The sequence below is a fragment of the Bufo bufo genome, chromosome 5 (genome assembly GCF_905171765.1).
Source record: "Bufo bufo chromosome 5, aBufBuf1.1, whole genome shotgun sequence".
Lineage (NCBI taxonomy): Eukaryota > Metazoa > Chordata > Amphibia > Anura > Bufonidae > Bufo > Bufo bufo.
In genome coordinates, this window is record NC_053393.1 from 154,015,339 (window position 1) to 154,036,734 (window position 21,396).

At 49.7% G+C, this 21,396-nt stretch overlaps 1 protein-coding gene across 1 annotated transcript in view; it reads left to right on the top strand.

The window, feature by feature from the left end:
* Window positions 1-3,294: 3,294 nt before the first annotated feature.
* KCTD1 (potassium channel tetramerization domain containing 1) overlaps window positions 3,295-21,396 on the top strand; it is a 68,396-nt gene continuing 50,294 nt past the window's right edge. The window contains exon 1 of the mRNA XM_040432960.1: window positions 3,295-5,170. Coding sequence (XP_040288894.1) covers window positions 3,425-5,170 — 1,746 coding nt within the window. The 5' untranslated portion in view covers window positions 3,295-3,424. The remainder of the gene's footprint in view (window positions 5,171-21,396) is intronic.

Here is a 21,396-nt window from a genome sequence, read left to right on the forward strand (position 1 = left end):
TGGCCGTGCCTCCACACCGCAAGAAGTAATGCATGCACTACTTTTTTGTGGTGCTGACCCCATTCAAGTGAATGGGTCCGCGATCCGCATGCGGTTGCCCCACAGTCAGTGCCCGTTTATTGCGGACCGCAATACAACGACAACTCCGCTGTCCTATTCTCTTCTATGGAACGGCTTCTTCCTATTCAGGTTCCAGGAGCGGCCCCCCGCTGATCTGATATAGATGACTTCTCCTGAGGATAGGTCATCAATATAAATAAAAAAGCAGACAAACCCTTTAAGCCTCATTCACACGTCCGTGCTCAAATCTCTGAGAAGGTGGTCAGTGATGCATCCGTGAAGGATCCGTGTGTCCGTTTTTTGCTGTTCGTGTGCTATCCGTTTTGCACTGAACAGCTGAAAAATAATGTTCAAAGCGTCTCTTCCTAATGATCCATGAAACACGGGTGCAACACGAATGGTATTCGTAGTTTTCACGGACCCATGCACTATAAGGCCTCGTTCACATCTCCGTGTCACGTCCGTGAAAAAAAGCGTACGTGTTTCATCCGTGAAGATGTCCCTGAAGGATCCGTGGTTGGTTGGTGTGTCCGTTTTTACCATCCGTGTGTCATCTGTAATTTACGGATGTTGCTCAGCTGAAAATTTATTTCCAAAGAATCTCCTATTAGTCATCCGTAAAAAACGGATGCAACACGGACACAACACAGATGTGTTTCAGTGATTTTCACGGACCCATAGACTTCAATGGGCGTGCTTGGTCCGCATCACGGATCAAAGTAAAGCATGTCCCCGCGATTTTTTTTACTGACCCACGGTCAGTAAAAAATACTGAAATGCGGACAGCACACGGCGGAGAAAAACGGAAATGTGAACGAGACCTAATGGGTGTGATGGATCCATGAACACGGACAAAATAGAGCATGCGTCCTTGCTAAAAACACGGACCCACGGACTGTGCTAAAACACTGATGCCTGAATACAAACATTAAAATGAATGGGGACATGTGCTGTCCGTGAAACACTGATGTGTGAATGAGGCTTTAAACATTGATGCTATATGCTTAGAATGGGTCATCGGTATCAGATCGGAGGGAGTCTAACTCCCATCTTATTGATATGCCATAAATATCCAGATGGGGCAACCCCATTCATTGAGAAAAGAAAATGCTGAATAGTATTTCCATGTATGAAAAGGTCGATGTTATTTTCTGTTCAAAAACGCTGAAAAAACCCACTTTAGGGTCCATTCACACGTCCGTGTGTGTGGATCCGCAAAACACGGACCTCGCCGGCACTTAATAGAAAATGTTTATTCTTGTCCGCAATTGCGGACAAGAATAGGACATGTTCTATATTTTTCGGGATCGGAAATGCGGACCCGGAAGTGCGGATCCGCAATTCCGGATCCGGGCAGCACATCGTGCTGCCCCATAGAAATGAATGGGTCCGCAATTTTTGCGGAACGAAATTGCGGACGTGTGAATGGACCCTTAACCTCTTGCTGACTTCCTGTTGACTATATACGGCTGGGCGATCCCTGCTCATCTCTGACTGTCTTTGCAGATTGCGCACTAATCATGCAGTGGCAGGGAGCACGCCGCCAGTGACTGCTTCGGTCCCAGCAGTCAAATGATCACCAGGGGCCGGTAACTGCATGAGCTGCTGGGTCTTAGCAGACTCCAACCAGTTCTGCAGTGATGCTGTGCAGCGCTGTACGCACTCTCTGGGGGGCTGTAGTCCACCTGTAACTGGGACTACTATGTCTTCATATAAATCAACAATTAAAATGTACTGTTAAATGCCCCCCACAGTTCTTGTATGACCTTACGAGGGCACGAAGTAAAAAAAGATTAAAAAAATAATACGTCACTACACCACAGCTGTTAACAAAGAAAAATGAAAAAAAAAAAATTTCACTTCTACCTCAGCATAGAAAATAAAGACTAACAAATGCAAAAATAAAAATAAAGCCCCATGTATCACCGAGAAGAGGAGCAAATAGTATTTATATAAGTGAATACAAAAAGTAGTGGTTGTAAAATATGTACAAATGTGCTTATTAAAAAAATTATATCTGGTCCGGAAGGGGGGGGGGTTGGTAAATGGCCTGGTCTTGGAATAGTTGCTATGCTCTGTTCACATCGCAGGGTGTCCCTAGTCCGCTGCTCACACTGGTGTAGTAGACTATACAGTGAAAGAACATATGTACACCGCGCAGCGTTAAAAAACCTATATATACCGTGCAGCATGAAGGAACATATACACAGGGGTGCATCGCCAATGGGGCAGCACCAGGTAGGGACAAGTAAGGCCTCGTTCACACGAACGTGTGCGCTCCATGGCCGTATTGCGGATCTGCAATACACGGGTGCCATTCTGTGTGCATTCCGCATCACGGATGTGGACCCATTCACTTCAATGGGTACGCAAATCCGGAGATGCGGAATGGTACCCTACAGAGTGCCTCCGTGGGGTTTTGTCCCGTACTTCCGTTCCGCAAAAAGATAGGACATGTTCTATCTTTTTGCGGAACGGCCGGATCGTGGACCCATTCAAGTGAATGGGTCCGCGATCCGCTGCGGCTGCCCCACGGTGGGTGTTTGTGCATTGCAGCACAGCCACGGGGCACACACACACAAAATGCGAGCCGCAAAACACAAACTCAGTCCGTGGGGCAGCCGCAGCGGATCGCAGACCCATTCACTTGAATTAGTCTGCGATCTGGCCGTTCCGCAAAAAGATAGGACAGGACATGTTCTAATTTTTTGCGGAACTGAAGTACGGGGCGAAACCCCACGGAAGCACGCCGTAGTGCTTCTGTTCCACATCTCCGGACCTATTCAAGTGAATGGGTCCGCATCTGTGATGAGGAATGCCCACGGAACGGCACCCGCGTATTGCCGATCCGCAATACGGCAACGGGAAGCACACGTTCGTGTGCAGGAGGCCTAAGTGGGAGCAGAAAGGCCTTGGGCAATGTTTGCTTTCATTGTGGAAGCGTTCATCTCTGCATACTATATTTAGGCTGCGTTCACATCACCGTTTCTCCGACTCCGTTGAGCAGCAGGAGAACGGAAAGGACGGATTCTGCAGATAACTTGTCAGGTCTGTGGTTTGGGGCCACTCTATGTACCAGCAGTATAGAGAAGGGCACACGTGTGGCACCGCACACACCGCGTCCCTACACGTGTGCGGTAATAATAATAACAGAGCGCGGGGCCGGCGCAGCCCTCCTCCTCCTCCCCCGGGCACAGGCTGCCTCCACAGCCGCCCGCCCCCGTCCCCTCCCCCCGGTCTGTGAAGGTCATTACACCCAGGCAGCCGCGGTCCAATATAGCGCATGCGCCCGGGCCCAGGGACTGGCAGAGAGAGGCGGCACAGCCTCGTATACACAGCAGGCAGCGGGGAATAAAGAGGCAATATGGCGAGGATGCCTGGCAGCGGCGACTGCAACCCGGCCACCGCAGACAGCGACCCCCGGGCGGCTCAGCACCGCTTACAGCCGGGCAGCGCTGGCGAGGAGGAGGAAGAAGAAGAGGAGGATGAAGAAGAAGATGAGATCCAGGAGGTCCAGATCACCGGGGATGATGATGATGATGATGATGATGATGAGGAGGAGGATGACGACGAGCTGCTGCTGCTGGAGGATGAGGAGCTGGAGGACGAGGATGAAATCCAGCTGGAGTGGGAGGACGGGGCGCTGCTGGAGAGCCCCTACAGCCGCCCCATAGTCCCGCACCCCTCCGCTCAGCGCCCCATGCTGCCGCCCGGCCTGCGCCCCGGCATAGTGGTGGAGGATGTGGAGCCTCTGCTGCTGCAGCTCGGGGCTGCGGGGGGCGGCGTGGACGGAGCCGGCTGTGCGGGCTCCCCCTCCTCCGAGCGCCCCGAGCGAGCCAGGCTGAGCGAGAACACCCGCCTGGCCACCCGCTACGCGGTGCGCATCTTCCGGGAGTACCTGAGCGAGAAGGCGCAGAGCCCGGACTTCGAGAGCATGGACAAGGAGGCGCTGTGCCGGGTGCTGCGCTCCTTCTACGCCGAGGCGCGCTCCAAGAGCGGCCAGCTGTACAGCAAGTCTTCCCTCATCAGCATCCGCTCGTCCCTGAACCGCTACCTGAACGAGCCGCCTTACTGCCGCACCCTGGACCTCACCAAGGACCCCGAGCTGCGGAGCGCCAACCTGACCCTGGCCGCCGTCATCCGCAAGCTGGAGGAGCAGGGGGCCGGCCCGGTGGTGCAGAAGCAGGCCATCACCCGGGCTGACCTGCGCAAGCTCTACACCTCCTGCGTCTTCAGCGCCTCCACGCCTTTCGGGCTCCTCAACAAGGTCTGGTTCGAGACCTGCATGTACTTCTGCACCCGGGGCAGGGAGAACCAGCGGGAGCTGGAGGAGGACTCCTTTGGCCTGGCCATGGACGAAGACGGCAGGCGATTTGTCTACTTCAAGGCCTTGGGGCCCTATCACAAGTCCCGCTCTTCGTCATGGGGTAAGAAGCGCGGAGCGCCCGGTGGAACCGCCACCTCAGATGGCGATGAGGAGAACCTTCCCCGTATGTACGAGACTGGCACCGAGTTCTGCCCCTATGCCAGCTTTGTCAAGTACCTGGCCAAGCGCAACCCACTGTGCAAAGCGTTCTTCCAGCGGCCCCGGGACCACTGCAGCGAGGCCGACGTCACCTGGTACGAGAACAAGGCCATTGGCAAGAACCTGTTGGGCACTCGTATGCAGATGCTGTCCAAGGCTGCCAAGCTGTCCAAGACCTACACCAACCACTGCATTGGCGCTGTGTCCGTGGCTACGCTCAACAGCATAGCCGGCATTGGCACCAAACTGGGGCCCCCCTACTTCATGGACAATGTAAATGGTACAAGGCACAGGTCAGCACAAGCCTCCGGCAACTCTTATATCCTACCCAGTCCTGGTGGTGTGCCCGACCTCAAGCCCGATTTGCCCACCAAGAGGCCGCTACACGAGGCCAACCCGCCCGGAGAAACGTGCAGCCCACCCTCCCCCAAGAGACTATGTGTGCGGCCCACCGAGCCCTCGGACTGTGTTTTGCTAGTGTCCGTCAAGAATGACCCTCAGCCCCCCTGTCTGGAGACTAATGGTCACATGGTGCTGGCAGCCTCCCCTGCGGTCACCTCCCCAGCCGTGCTGTCCCCTGTACAGGTAATTCAACTGCTTCTGTAGTGGCATGTTAGCAGGGGCACACATAGAGGGATGTATAGCTGCCCACCTATGGTGCCCACGTAGTACCAGCTACACTGGGGGAACTATGCCGGTAGTCATTTCTGATGGAAATGTAGCTGCCCAACGCTCTGCCCTTTATGGTGCCAGCTACACTGTTCCCCACACAGTACTAGCTTCAGTATACGAAGGCGTTTTGCATTCTGGTTTTAACATCCGGCAATGGATCCCAAACCCGAGGCAAAACGCTTCCGTTTTTTACCCAATCATTGTCAAGGGGGACAAAACCATGCAAACCAGATCAGGATGCGCTCCCTTCCGATTTGTTCAGATCTGGCATGTAAGTCAATAGTGCCAGGTCATTTTTTGTCGGTAAATAAAAATCCTGCACCCACTGACTTACAATGATTTTAATGTCGGATCTGGTTTGTTCTGTTTCTGTTTAATACAACCGGATACGAAACGGATGCATCCAGATGTACTAAATGAAACAGAAGCGTTTTATTCAGGTTTTGAGATCCTGTGCCACATTGCCCACGTAATACCGCCTATACTGTTGGAGCTATGACTGCCTAGACACTGCTCTGATATTACTGGCTACACTCGGGGAACTGTAGCTGTCCTCAAACTGTGCCCACATAATAATGCTTCTACTGTGGGAACCTTAGCTGTTCCGTAGTACCAGCTATACTCTGGGAAATATAGCAGTCTGCACTCTGCGCCACACAGTACCTGCTATACTGTTGGAGCTATGGCTGCCTACAAACTGCTACACTGTCCACACACTGTGCCCACATAATACCGCCTATACTGTGGGATCCTTAGCTGCCCACACATTCTCACATACCACACAGCTGAAGTGAAGGAACTAGTTGTATACAGTGATCTATAGGTGTCCACACATGGTGGCTAGATGGTACCAGAGCATAGAGCGCCAACCAACCTGAGGTAATAGCTTCTATAACTGCCCATACACTGGGCACGGCTTGTACTGAGGTAAATGCCCATTCACTATGTGTCTGTGACAAGTGGTGTCTTCATGAAGCTGTTATACTGTATACAGTAATGTCTCCTTGTGGCCCCCATACCGTATGATGTCGCCTTGTTGTCCCCACAGTATGGGGGACATTACTGTCTGGGGGCCACAAGGAGACATTACTGAATATTGTCTGGGGGCCACAAGGAGACATTACTGAATATTGTCTGGGGGCCACAAGGAGACATTACTGTATAATGTCTGGGGGCCACAAGGAGACATTACTGTATAATGTCTGGGGGCCACAAGGAGACATTACTGTATAATGTCTGGGGGCCACAAGGAGACATTACTGTATACTCTAGTTATATGTTTTTTTTTTTCTTTTAAATGGGTATTTATCGCCATATATATCGTTATCGCAAAAAATTTCTTAATATTGCTATCATGGGAATATTTTTGATCTCGCCCAACCCTACTGCTACGTTTCAGGAAACCTGACAGACCCCATAGTCAGTGGTACCCTTCAGGGCTCATTGGGATCATGGTGCTGTAGTGTGAACAGTTACAGAATACTGATCCGTTCCTTATCTTATATATGATGGACGTGTCTGATAAATCAGTCAGCAAAATATACAGTTAGTACAGAGTTATATCCCTTTATTTTGCTGCATTTTATCTTTACGGACATTGGGTGGGTGCTATGTCTCCTTATGGAGAGCGCCCAGTGGTACAAGGCGTCTTATAGGTCAGGAAGCTGAGCCTCTAATGCCACCAGATGACTGGGCACAGTCTCTCTGGCAGACAAGCGGAGGATCAGCTGGATACATGCAGCGGTTTGTGTCTGGCCGATTCTCTGCTGGAATGCGTACGGATCTCCGCTGGACCCCATTATACCCAATGGGGCCGGTGAACATTCTGTCCGCATCAGGCAGCGCCAGATCCAGAGCATTCAGACTGGAGATGTGAAAGTAGCCTTACTTTTCTTTTTTGAAAGAGAGCTATTTTGCATACAGTTTTCCCAGAAGAGCATTGCCTGGCTTTAAGACCCCCTTACACCCACTAGACACTCTCCATACCGAGAAATAGTACCCCAGTTAAGCCAGTTCTTTCTGGTCTGCCCCAAAACGGCTGTCTGCAGATGAGATGCTGGCTTAACTATAAACCTAAATGATGTCTCAAGGCCTGTTTTGACTTACAGGATGGCTACCTTACATCCGGTGGCATTAGATGCTCAGCTTTCTTTTCTTTTTTGGAAAGAGAGCTAATTTTGCATATCTATCTGGAAAAACCCAACTTGACTTGAGGTGCAAGGTGGTTAGCCTAATGTCCTGTGACAAGATGCCAGCCTTAGGTGGTGCTTCATGAGTGACCCAGGGCTGGGAAAGGATTGTCTAGGTGCTCGAATGTATTTCGCTTGGTCACCTATCCCCAGTAGGCTAGTCTTCACAGAAGCTCCTCCAGTTCTTTTTAAATGGCATTTATCATGTAGACAAAGTTAATACAAGGCTCTTACTAATGTATTGTGATTGTCTATATTGCCTCCGTTGCTGGCTGGATTCACATTATACACAGCTCATATCCAGGCGTTACGAACACCGCTGCAGCGCAGAGATCAGGTGGCCGGGACAGGAGCTGCTGCGCGTGTGTACCTATGCGTACTCCCACGGTCCCAGTCACCAGAGAGGCCGGCGGACTTACCATCGTATATTTTGGCATGACAAACCCACATTACCAGCAAAGTGAATGGCCCTGATTTATCATGGCTTCACTCCAGAATTCTGGCTTCAAAAAGTCACACAGTTGAGCTTTTGTGACTTTTTTTGCCACACTTGCTCAAAAATATTTGTGACTTTTTTTTGCACTTTTTTTTAAGCGATCAGCGCCTGTGCTGCGTTCCGCAATCCACCGGCACGACCGTGGGGCAGCCGCATGCGGATCGCAGACCCATTCACTTGAATGGGGTCCGCGATCCGCATCCGACAGTCCGCACCACAAAAAAGTAGTGCATGTAGTACTTTTTTGCGGAACGGAACCCCACGGAAGCACTTCGTAATGCTTCAGTTTCGTTCCGCACCGCATCTCCAGATTTGCGGGGCAACAGTCGTGGGCATGAGCCCTAAGGATGAGACAGATTTATCAAACAACGTGTGACATTTGATAAATGTGGCATAAAGTACAACACCGACCCAAGCAAAAAGACTTCAAATATTCCTCTCGTGATTAAATTCCCTCCAGTTTTTAGCAGAGTTGAGCGGAGTGAGCTTCAGCTGTTACATCCAAAGTCACTTCGTTCAAAATTTCGGATTAATACTGTATGGAGATCCGTCTCCATACAGTATTAGAATGTATGGGCTCTGATGCGCCAAAGTTAGTTATTCGCGAAGTCGTGGAAAGCCACTTTAAAACTTCAAACCGAACTCTGCTTCAGTTCTGAGATATCAGTCAGAACAGAAGCCAAGTTCGGTTTTGAAGTGGTTTTCCACTTTAAAAATCAATTACCAAAGTCATTCAACGAAATCGCGCACGACTTCGCGAATAACTAACTTTGGTGCATCGGAGCCCATACATTCTAATACTGCATGAAGACTGATCTCCGTACAGTATTAATCCGAAGTTTTGAACGAAGCGACTTTAGATGTAACATCCGAAGTTCGCTTTGCTCATCTAGTTTGTAGCAATTCTCGTCCGGACACTTCTGAAAAAAACTGAGGCTACTTTCACACCTGCGTTCAGGTGTCCGCTCGTGAGCTCCGTTTGAAGGGGCTCACGAGCGGCCCCGAACGCAGCCGTCCGGCCCTAATGCATTCTCGGTGGAGGCGGATCCGCTGAGAATGCATCAGTCTGCCAGCGTTCAGCCTCCGCTCCGCTCAGGGAGCGGACACCTGAACGCAGCTTGCAGCGTTCGGGTGTCCGCCTGGCCGTGCGGAGGCGAGCGGATCCGTCCAGACTTATAATGGAAGTCAATGGGGACGGATCCGCTTGAAGATGACACCATATGGCTCAATCTTCAAGCGGATCCGTCCCCCATTGACTTTCAATGTAAAGTCTGGACGGATCCGCTCCGGCTACTTTCACACATAGAAATTTTTCTAAGTTATAATGCAGACGGATCCGTTCTGAACGGATGCGAACGTCTGCATTATAGGAGCGGATCCGTCTGATGAAACATCAGACGGACCCGCTCTGAACGCTAGTGTGAAAGTAGCCTGACAAACAATTGACGTTCTGCAGATTTCAAAATCCGCCCTGCAGGTCAATTTCAGTGCATAAGATTTCCGCATCATGTACATGAGATTTTGAAAACTTCATATATTTAGTAGGTACTGGATTAAACTGCTTATTTTTCACACAAAAATCGCTATTTTGAATACCTTAAATGGTTTTTGTAAGGCACCAGAAATTGGGTTAAAGGCTGGAAATGGTTAAAAAAAAAAAAAAAAAAAGGTAATACCTGTTTAATCCTGTTTCTTTCCAGTGCCGTCGCCCTAGTGCTCGCTGTCTTAGTTTCCGGCGCTGCAGTGATGACGGAGGTGTCTACCGCACATGACTGCTGAGGCCAGCCATTGGCTGCAGCAGTCACGTGAAGAAGTCGGTGGCCAGAAACAAAGACTTCTGGGAGCATCGGAGAGGCAGCGCTGGAATGGCATGGGATTGAAAAGTCTCATCATTAGGGGCTTATTCACACCTTGTCGAACCATGGCTGTTCACTGTCTGTGCGCTCCATGGACAGCGCATGTATCCAATGATTTTGCAGTGTACATTATTCACACATCCTTGTTTTTCCACTGACCCACAGTCAGAGAATTGGAGACCAAAAATAGCTGAGCACTGGCTCCACAATTTCCGGCCGTTCCACGGAAGTGAATGGAGCGGTGGCCAGGCTTGCGCGGAGTGCCCTTTACTAATTTCTACGGGATTTCCGAAAATAGTCGAATGCACCACTCAGCTATTTTTGGCGCTTCCATAGGAATGAATGGAGGATGGCTAAGCATGCACAGCACGAACTTCTGGAACCCTTACCTCTCTGACATTGGTGGCATGTCATTGCGATATGCCACCAATGTTCCAGGCGAGGCAAGGCTTTTGGGGACTAACCGGACTGGACCCTAATATCTTTTGCATGTCAGAAAGACATTGTTGTGGGGGGATTTATCCGAGCATCATAGCCTGACCTCTTTAATTGTGGGACTCTCCCATTCATTGCAAGGGGGCTGTAGTATCTCGTGCTTCTAGGGGAAGATGCAGGATTCTAGAGAGACTCTCCGCCACCTCCAGAACATGGTCTCTCTATGTAGGTGAAGGGCTGCTTCTCACCTTCTACTGGTTTGAGATTTACAGAGTTTAATCATTAAGTGGCGGTACAGCTATTTTTTTTAATTGTAAGTGGGATGTAGAGCGAATGTGGTTTACGTTTTACCTGTTTGTAGCAGATATTCGGCATTAGATAAGTTAATGAATATACAAGTTGCAGACACTGGAAAGTGACGAGTTCACCTTTTTGTCTTAGGAGGCTGGTGTCAACTCCTTTACAATTGGGCAGGCTTATTAACAGGGTTGCCACTGAGGCACATACGGCAGTGGTGACGCCAAGGGTATGTGTGGAGCGGTGGGTTCTGGCTGTGTAAGGCCCCTTTCACAACGGTCAGTATTTTCCATCAGTATTTGTAAGGCTACTTTCACACTAGCGTTCGGGCGTCCGTTCGTGAGCTCCGTTTGAAGGGGCTCACGAGCGGCCCCGAACGCATCCGTCTGGCCCTAATGCATTCTCAGTGGAGGCGGATCCACTGAGAATGCATCCGCCTGCCAGCGTTCAGCCTCCGCTCCGCTCAGTGAGCGGACACCTGAACGCTGCTTGCAGCGTTCGGGTGTCCGCCTGGCCGTGCGGAGGCGAGCGGATCCGTCCTGACTTATAATGGAAGTCAATGGGGACGGATCCGCTTGAAGATGACACAATATGGCTCAATCTTCAAGCGGATCCGTTCCCCATTGACTTTCAATGTAAAGTCTGAACGGATCCGCTCCGGCTACTTTCACACTTAGAAAATTTTCTAAGTTTTAATGCAGACGCATCCGTTCTGAACGGATGCGAACGTCTGCATTATCGGAGCCGATCCGTCTGATGAAACATCAGACGGATCCGCTCCGAACTCTAGTGTGAAAGTAGCCTTAGCCAAAAACAGGAGTGGGTCCAAAACAGAGATAGGCTACTTTCACACCTGCGTTTAGGTCGGATCCGTCTGGTATGTGCCCAGACGGATCCGCACCTATAATGCAAACGTTTAGATCCGTTCAGAACGGATCCGTTTGCATTACCATGAACAAAAAAAAAAAATTCTTTTTTTTTTTTTTTTTTGTTTTTTTTTTTTGTTCATGATAATGCAAAAATTGAGCCATACTGTGTCAACTTCAAACGGATCCGTCCCCATTGACTTACATTGTAAGTCTGGACGGATCCGTTTGCCTCCGCACGGCCAGGCGGACACCTGAACGCTGCAAGCTGCGTTCAGGTGTCCGCCTGCTGAGCGGAGCGGAGGACAAACGGAGCCAGACTGATGCATTCTGAGCGGATCCGCATCCACTCAGAATGCATTAGGGCTGGACGGATCCGTTCGGGGCCGCTTGTGAGCCCCTTCAAACGGAACTCACAAGCGGAGCCCCGAACGCTAGTGTAAAAGTAGCCATACAGTGTAAGGGCTCTGTGCTCAGACCGTGGGGCAGCCGCATGCGGATCGCAGACCCACTCACTTCAATGGGATCCGCATCCGACAGTCCGCACCGCAAAAAAGTAGTGCATGCGCTACTTTTTTGCGGTGCGGAGGCACGGCCATAAACACCACGGAAGCACTCCGTAGTGCTTTCGTGGGGTTCCGAATCATGCCTCCGTTCCGCATCTCCGTGATTGCGGACCCATTCAAATGAATGGGTCCGTGATGCGGAATGCACACGGCCGGGGCCCGTGTATTGCGGGCCGCAATACGGCCACAGGGGGCACATGATCGTGTGCATGAGCCCTAATGGAAATATTTGCATCCTATCTGTGTTTTGGACCCACTCCTGCTTTTGGCTTTCAACTTCTGATCAAATACTGATGCAAAATACTGACCGTATGAAAGAGGCCTTATATAGCAGACAACTGGCCACAATGACCAGGATCGATCATTTAGCGACCACTGAATCTGAGCAGTTAGAGGGAGGGGGATCCCTCTGTCCTCCGATTGGCGCCCCCGTGGTGAAACCGCTTTGTGAACACCGTATCACGGATGCGGACCCATTCACTTCAACATGTTCTATATTTTTGAGGTGCGGAAGAATCACTGTCCTATTCAAGTTGATTGGGTTTGCATCCATCTGCAGCAACCGCACAGATGGTGTCCGTGCGCGGAGCTGCCAGCGCACATTCGTGTGGATGAGGCCTAAGGGTCCATTCACACCTCTGTAAATGTGTCCGCACCCGTTCCGCAATTCTGCGGAACGGGTGCGGACCCATTCATTCTCTATGGGGCAGGAATGGATGGGGGAGGAGTGTGCGCAGCTTCGGGAAAAAAATAGAACATGTCCTATTGTCTGCAATTGCGGACAAGAATAGGCATTTCTATGGGGGTGCCGGCCGGGTGTATTTAGGGTTGGACGATATCAAAAATATTCAGACGATAACGATATTAAAAAATTTATCGCGATAACGATATATATCGCGATAAATACCCGTTTAAAAGAAAAAAAAAAACACAAGGAGACGTTATACTGTATGGGGCAGCCACAAGGAGACGTTATACTGTATGGGGGGCCACAAGGAGACGTTATACTGTATGGGGGGGCCACAAGGAGACGTTATACTGTATGGGGGGGCCACAAGGAGACGTTATACTGTATGGGGGCAGCCACAAGGAGACGTTATACTGTATGGGGACAGCCACAAGGAGACGTTATACTGTATGGGGGGGCCACAAGGAGACATTATACTGTATGGGGCAGCCACAAGGAGACGTTATACTGTATGGGGGGGGCCACAAGGAGACATTATACTGTATGGGGGCAGCCACAAGGAGACGTTATACTGTATCGGGGGCCACAAGTAGACGTTATACTGTATGGGGGGCCACAAGTAGACGTTATACTGTATGGGGGCAGCCACAAGGAGACGTTACACTGTATGGGGGCAGCCACAAGGAGACGTTACACTGTATGGGGACAGCCACAAGGAGGCGTTACACTGTATGGGGACAGCCACAAGGAGGCGTTACACTGTATGGGGGGGCCACAAGGAGGCGTTACACTGTATGGGGGCAGCCACAAGGAGGCGTTACACTGTATGGGGGGGCCACAAGGAGGCGTTACACTGTATGGGGGGGCCACAAGGAGGCGTTACACTGTATGGGGACAGCCACAAGGAGGCGTTACACTGTATGGGGACAGCCACAAGGAGGCGTTACACTGTATGGGGGGGCCACAAGGAGGCATTACACTGTATGGGGGGCCACAAGGAGGCATTACACTGTATGGGGGGGCCACAAGGAGGCGTTACACTGTATGGGGGGGCCACAAGGAGGCATTACACTGTATGGGGGGGCCACAAGGAGGCGTTACACTGTATGGGGGGGCCACAAGGAGGCGTTACACTGTATGGGGGGCCACAAGGAGGCGTTACACTGTATGGGGGGGCCACAAGGAGGCGTTACACTGTATGGGGGGGCCACAAGGAGGCGTTACACTGTATGGGGGGGCCACAAGGAGGCGTTACACTGTATGGGGGGGCCACAAGGAGGCGTTACACTGTATGGGGGGCCACAAGGAGGCGTTACACTGTATGGGGGGCCACAAGGAGGCGTTACACTGTATGGGGGGCCACAAGGAGGCGTTACACTGTATGGGGGGCCACAAGGAGGCGTTACACTGTATGGGGGGCCACAAGGAGGCGTTACACTGTATGGGGGGCCACAAGGAGGCGTTACCCTGTATGGGGGGCCACAAGGAGGCGTTACCCTGTATGGGGGGCCACAAGGAGGCGTTACACTGTATGGGGGGCCACAAGGTGGCGTTACACTGTATGGGGGGCCACAAGGAGGTGTTATAATAAGGTCTTGTGGCCACAGGCCACCATACATGCAGTAATACTTTGCGATATACCTTTCCCGCGGCTGCCTCGCTTGTGTGCTCTGATTCTGACATCAGATGCCGGTGGGCAGAGATTTGAATATGGGAGCAAGGAGGAGGGAGAGCCGGGGCGGCCGCTGCGGGAAGTAGTAAGTTTATAATTTCGTCACCAGAGCACACACTAGTGAGGCAGCTGCAGGAAAAGTCTCTCCAGAGACACCAGTACTCACACAGGGGATCGATTCGCCATCGCCACATATACAATAGAGCCGGTGGGTGACGACGGTGATGATGTCAGATGGTGGGTGGAGACTTGACTAAGGGAGGCGGAGCAAGAAGGAGCCAGGCCAGGAGCGAGAGGAAGTAATGTTACTCAGCGGCAGCGCTATGCAAGGTGCAGCGGCGGGCGGGCGCACGTTTAGAAGCGGTCAGCGCACAATGTGAGCTGACCGCTTTGATGACGTCACAAAATACCGCGGTATTTTGGAAACAGCGATATCGCCATATCGCAGTTTTTTTAATACCGCGGTATATCGTGATACCGGTATATCGCCCAACCCTAGGTGTATTGCAGATCCGCAATACACTACGGGTGTGTAAATGGATCCTAAAGCTATGCTTGAAGCTCAGCCTAAGGGCTCGTTCACACGAACGTTTTTTGCGTTCTGTATACGGTCCGTTTTTTTGGAGTTCCGTATACGGAACCATTTATTTCAAAGGTTCCGCAAAAAAAACGGAATGTACTCTGTATGCATTCCATTTCCGTTTTTCCGTTCCGTTTCAAAGATAGAACATGTCCTATTATTGCCCGCAAATCACGTTCCGTGGCTCCATTCAAGTCAATGGGTCCGCAAAAAACGGAACACATATGGAATGTACTCCGGATGTCTTCCGTATCTTTTCCGCTTTTGCGGAACCATCTATTGAAAATTTTATGCCCAGCCCAATTTTTTCTGTGTAATTACTGTATATGTCATACGGAAAAACGGAATGGAACCGGAAACACTACTAAAACAAAAAACGGACCGCAAAACACTGAAAAAGGCCTCATGCACACTAACGTATTTTCTTTCCATGTCCGTTCTGTTTTTTTTCATTAATTTTTCATTAATTTCAATGAGTCCGCGTGCATTCCGTGTCCTAATATTGTCCGCATTACGGACAAGGATAGTACTGTTCTATTAGGGGCCAGCTGTTCCGTTCCGCTAAATACGGAATGCACGCGGACGTCATCCGTATTTTTTTTGCGGCCTGCAAAATACATACAGTTGTGTGCATGAGGCCACAGCCATACGGTCGTGTGAACATTCCCTAAGGACTCATTCACACGTGTGCTTCCCGTTGACGTATTGCGGACCACATTTGCGGATCTGCAATACAAGGGTACCGTATTGTGTGCATTCCGCATCACGGATGCTGACCCATTCACTTCAATGGGTGTGCAAATCCAGACATACGGAACAGAACACTGCGGAGTGCTTTCTGGGGTTCCGTTCCGTGCCTCCGCACCGCAAAAAGATAGAACTTGCTCTATCTTTTTGCGGAACGGACGTATCGGGGGCCCATTCAAGTGAATGGGTCTGCGATCCCCATGCGGCTGCCGGTCGGTGCCCGTGCATTGCGGACCGCAGTTTGCAGTCCACAGCAAGGGCACGGGCTTCACACAGTCATGTGAACAAGCCCTAACAGGCAGCCTGTAAAAATCCCATAGTCTGCAATAGTATTCTATTGCAGTCTATGGTAGAAGCGATCAGAAGATTGCATGTTTAACTCCCCTATAGTAAAAAATATATATATTTAAAACGCAAAAATATAAAAAATTCAGATCACTTCCTTTCCCAATTTTACATATAACAATAAACATCGGTATCACCTCATCCAAAAATGTCCAAACTGTTATAATTTAAAAAGGGCATAGCTAATGCCACAATGGAAATAAAAGTATAAAAATGCTTGACTTGCAATTTTTTGGTCACCTTGTTACCCCCCCCCCCCCCAAAAATTTTTTATAAAAAGTGATCAAAAAGTCATACACTTTAAAATTGTACCTATAAAAACAGCTTACCACTGTAATTGTACTGACCCGCAGAATAAGGTCATCATTTCATTGTTAGCACATAGTGAACGCTGCAATAACCCAACCCAAAAAAACCTTGGCAGAATTGCAAAACCTTTTTGTTTTTTTCAATATCACCTAACTAAAATGTTTCCTGTATTCCAATACAAGATACGGTAAATTAAATGGTGCCAAATAAAAATACAACTTGTCACGCAAAACATAAGCTGTCAAATGGCTATGTGAATGAAAAATAAAAAAATGTGGCTCTCGGACGGCGGGGAGACATAAATAGAATCGCAAAAATTGTCCCATGGTTGCCTCCTCTCATCTGGCTTACTTTATACTTATAATAATACACTCGCTCAAAGTAATGACGCACGCCGTTAATAATAGAGGAGTTCTCTTAGCTGCACCTCCCTTTCTAAGCTGTTTTTAAAACTGTCAAAAAAGTGTCTAAAACGCAGAATACACGTGGTGCCTAGCAGGTGAACCAAGGTTTTGGCGCAGTATTAGCCAGAATTCTAATGCATTTTGCTTAGTAAATGTCCTTCATTTTGTCTGGAGGTTTAAAAAAAGGCAACCTGTCATTTCGGGTGACTTTTCAGAATAATGTGTTTCCATGAGGAAAACCACCATATCTGACTATATTAGTAGTGTACATTTATCACCAGTTTTCCTGTCTACAAGCTCCATCTCTAATGGTCAGTTTTCCTTGAGCTCAGCTCCCGAAGTATTGTAGACTAGCTGCTATGAGGTTTCCAATACACTGCACACAATGGAAAGAGGAGATCCTGCCCCCTCTCTGTAGCACGCATACCCAGAAGCATGTGACTGTGAATCCAGCACTGGTGTGAGATAAGATACACAAAGGTGCTGCTGAAGGTTTTCTGTGTCTCAGTATTTACTCTGCAACTGCTTCCTTCTTTCTCTTTCTCCATATGTAACCTGATCCCTCAGTGAGCGGATAGTCTGTCTTCAGTCATCTCTCAAGATGGATTTTAGCAGTGGATTGAGGGTGAATGATCAGTTCAGGAGGGAGGAGGAGAAGTGGCTGATAAGTGGAGAAAGAGGCGTTGTAAGATATATTACAAGATTTCTTATATTTGCTTGTACTATTGATTTATGAAAAGTTTGTTGAAGGTATGTTTAAAAGTTTATAAACTCTTGGCCATTGCTAGGTAGAGTTTTTGGGGCGAATTTATTGAGACCAGCATTTTAGACGCCGGTCTTAATAAATCCCATCGCTGGTGGTGATTCAGCCGAAGTTATAAGGAGGAGCTGCCCTCTCCATAAGCCACTTCTAAATGTAAGACAGCTTCCTGCCTTTTTCTACACCTCCCACCCTCACCATGCCCACAATTTTAGACCTGGCATGAGCGGGGAGATGACGCAGATTGCGGCGCATGTAGCTGCTGTAGGGCTGCAACGATTAATCGACGTTATCGATAATATTCGATTTACGGGATTCGTTGTCAACGAATCCCGTTATCGAATAATCGGCCGATTCGTTGCTATGCGGGCGGTCAAGCGCTATGCCTGCGGGTCCTTGAACTTTAGATCACTGCATCTTTACTAGCTTACAATGAAGCTCCAGTAACAGGCAGAGCGGGCGGCGTAACGTCACTTACTCACGTGACGCGCATGCTTCGCCTCTGCTTCATTCATAAAGTAGGTGGAGCAGGCGCGTCACGTGAGTGAGTGACGTTACGCCGCCGCCCGCTCTGCCTGTTACTGGAGCTTCATTGTAAGGTAAAAGAAGATGCAGTGATTTAAAGTAAAAGTTACTGCCGGTTAAGGAATACCACTGTGAGTGGCGGAGCCAGGGCTGTTATGGGAGGGGGATCTGTGTATGGCACTGTTATGGGGAGGGGGGGTCTGTGGATGAGACTGCTATGGGGGAGATCTGTGGATGACACATATAGCATAGGATGCTATATAGTGTCATCCATAGATCCCCCCCTCCCCCCATTGCATAGCCATCCACAGATCCCCCCCCCCCCCCATAACAGTGCCATCCACAGATCCCCCCCCCCCATAACAGTGCCATCCACAGATCCCCCCCATAACAGTGCCATCCACAGATCCCCCTCCCCATAACAGTGCCATCCACAGATCCCCCTCCCCATAACAGTGCCATCCACAGATCCCCCTCCCCATAACAGTGCCATCCACAGATCCCCCTCCCCATAACAGTGCCATCCACAGATCCCCCCCCCCCCCCCCGCCATAACAGTGCCATCCACAGATCCCCCCCCCCCGCCATAACAGTACCATCCACAGATCCCCCCCCCCCCCCCATAACAGTACCATCCACAGATCCCCTCCATAACAGTACCATCCACAGATCCCCCCCCCCATAACAGTGCCATCCACAGATCCCCCCCCCATAACAGTGCCATCCACAGATCCCCCCCCCCATAACAGTGCCATCCACAGATCCCCCTCCCCATAACAGTGCCATCCACAGATCCCCCTCCCCATAACAGTGCCATCCACAGATCCCCCCCCCCCCGCCATAACAGTGCCATCCACAGATCCCCCCCCCCCCCCCGCCATAACAGTGCCATCCACAGATCCCCCCCCTATAACAGTGCCATCCACAGATCCCCTCCATAACAGTGCCATCCACAATTTGTTTTAATATGGCCTTTGAACATAATTTTTCAAGTAAAATCATATAAACCCCTTTTTTTGTCACTTTAGTGTTTTTTCCCGATTAATCGATGAAATTATCGACAACTAATCGATTATTCAAATAATCGTTAGCTGTAGCCCTAAACTGCTGCAATCTGCACCTGAAGTATGCCTAATTTAGGCGTATTTCCGATTTGATAAATGACCCCCTTTACATGATTGTATATGCATACCTGTTTGTCTAAGCCGTATTACCATCTCAGTCATTTATGGCATGTCCTCAGGATGCACACCTGTCTCTAGGACGAGGCCGTCCAGAGCCTGTATTGCTTGGATAAGGTGACCAGAGGTGGTCAGGACTATATATCTGACTAGAAAATGGAGCAAATTAGTGCAATTTGGTGAATTTAAGGTTTCTACACTTTTTTCTGACATGCTTGGCAAGGTGTGGGGCTCAGCAGAAAGGGGGCTTCACAGGGAAGGGCACCATTTTTTTTGGCCAAAATTATGCCACAATTCTGGCATAGACATCTGTCTCAAAGAAAGCCAACCAGTAGCTGGTATAAAGGCCGAGAGAAGTGTGATGAATCTGGTGCCGCCTGCCTAAGCTGACGCCAGGGATCGGCAACCTGCTGTTCTGAAACTACAACTCCCAGAATCCTCCTTTTTACTTTGATAGGAGCTACAAGAACATTCGCATAAGTGTGCATGCTGGGAGTTGTAGTTTCACAGCAGCTGCAGTGAGTGCCGAAGGTTGCTGACCCCTGACTTGCGCCATTTTTAGGATTAGTAAATCTGGGCCATTGTGCTACACTGTTTCTGTAACTCCTATACAAGTTTTAGTCTGTGAGACGCAGAAACAACGCAGCTCACTGTGCTGTGCCGTATCGGAGATGGGAATCCTCCGTTAAAGATCCACATGTTGCATATACGGTTCGCTCTTTACACCAGAATAAATAGATTTATTGACGGAGAAATGCAGCAGGGCGGCCTGTTTCTACCTATTTTCAGCTTTTCTAGTTTTAGGATACCTAGAAAAAAGTGAAAATGTACTTACTCCTATTGTTGTCCGTTTCGTGGACCAGGAATAGGCATTTCTAACAAAGGGGGGTGTGCTGATCCGCAAAATGCAGAACGCACATCAGTTATCTGCGTTTCACGGATCCAGGCATGTGAATGCCCCATAAGAAACAGTGGAAATATTCACTTGCGGATCTTTCTGGTGATTTTCTATGGGGGGGGGGGTGTCACTTGGGGATGTATAGCGGGAGACCGCAGGCAAGTGCTGGCTAAACCACCGAGAACTTACTGTGGTGGTTGGTAATGTTGCAGAATGATGCCGAGCAGTCTGGGGCTGCCCGTGTGTCACAGCGGGCGTGTATCGTGACTGCGCGGTGCTGTCATAAGTGCAAGCAAACTCTTGCTGTGGGTCTGCAGGAAATTTGCAGCAAAATCCACAATTATACATTTTATTGGTGATTTTGCCCCCCCCCCCCCCCCCAAATCGAATAAAAAAATCTGCAATAGGTGTGTGACCAGACCGCAACAAGAATAGACATTTTTGAGATTTAAAAACCTCCAGCACAGGTCCATTTCCACTTGAGAACTATTCCTATACATCTTGTCGTTGTAGCCGCCCTCCGTCCAGGACGTGTGGTTCCACAGCCACAGGTTGTTCCCTATACAGATAAACCAGTTTAATCCCTTAATGAGCATCTACTAGGCCATGTCCTCAGATGACTCCTCACTGCTTCCGCACACTTCTCCTCAGACACGACCTGCTTGGGAATCCTGAGGACAGGTTCCATGCCTTGTCTATGCAGCGGCAGGGCTTTGAGAATAATAGGCAACATGCTCGGTCCTGATTTTTCCTGTGTATAGGGTTGTTAATGTTGTTGGCGAGCCGCCAGCAATCCTCCCAGCGAACAATGAATGCTGCAACCTCACTACGCTCCTGCACACCCAGGGCTGGTTTATTTCAGTAATGGGATAAATATGTATAGATTTCATGAACATGTTTAACCCGTCGGGGTAGGACGGTGCTGTGCTTTCCCAGTGATTTCTGCACTGTAACTTCGAAGGGATCCCAGGCAAGATGAGTGGGTGTCTTCTCTCTCTGCCAGGCGTGGACGTGCTGTCAGCCCCGGCGCGGATTGGCCCAGCACAGGACACGTGACTTCACTGAGGTTTACTGTTCACCTCATTTGACACGAGAGGTCAATGACTGAGGTTGTTGTTGTTCTTTTTCTTCTGACGTCAAATTCCTTCCCTCAGGCACTTCTTCAGCCCGAAGAAACTAGCAAATCATTGGCCAATGTTTCCCGAGTGTGGACTGAACGTCTTGTTGTAGCGATTTGGTGGGGTAATGTGCTTAACTCTTAGCGTAGCTGGCGAAACTCCCCATGCCTGCTCTTCTTGTGATAGAAACTGTGCAAAACCATTTCA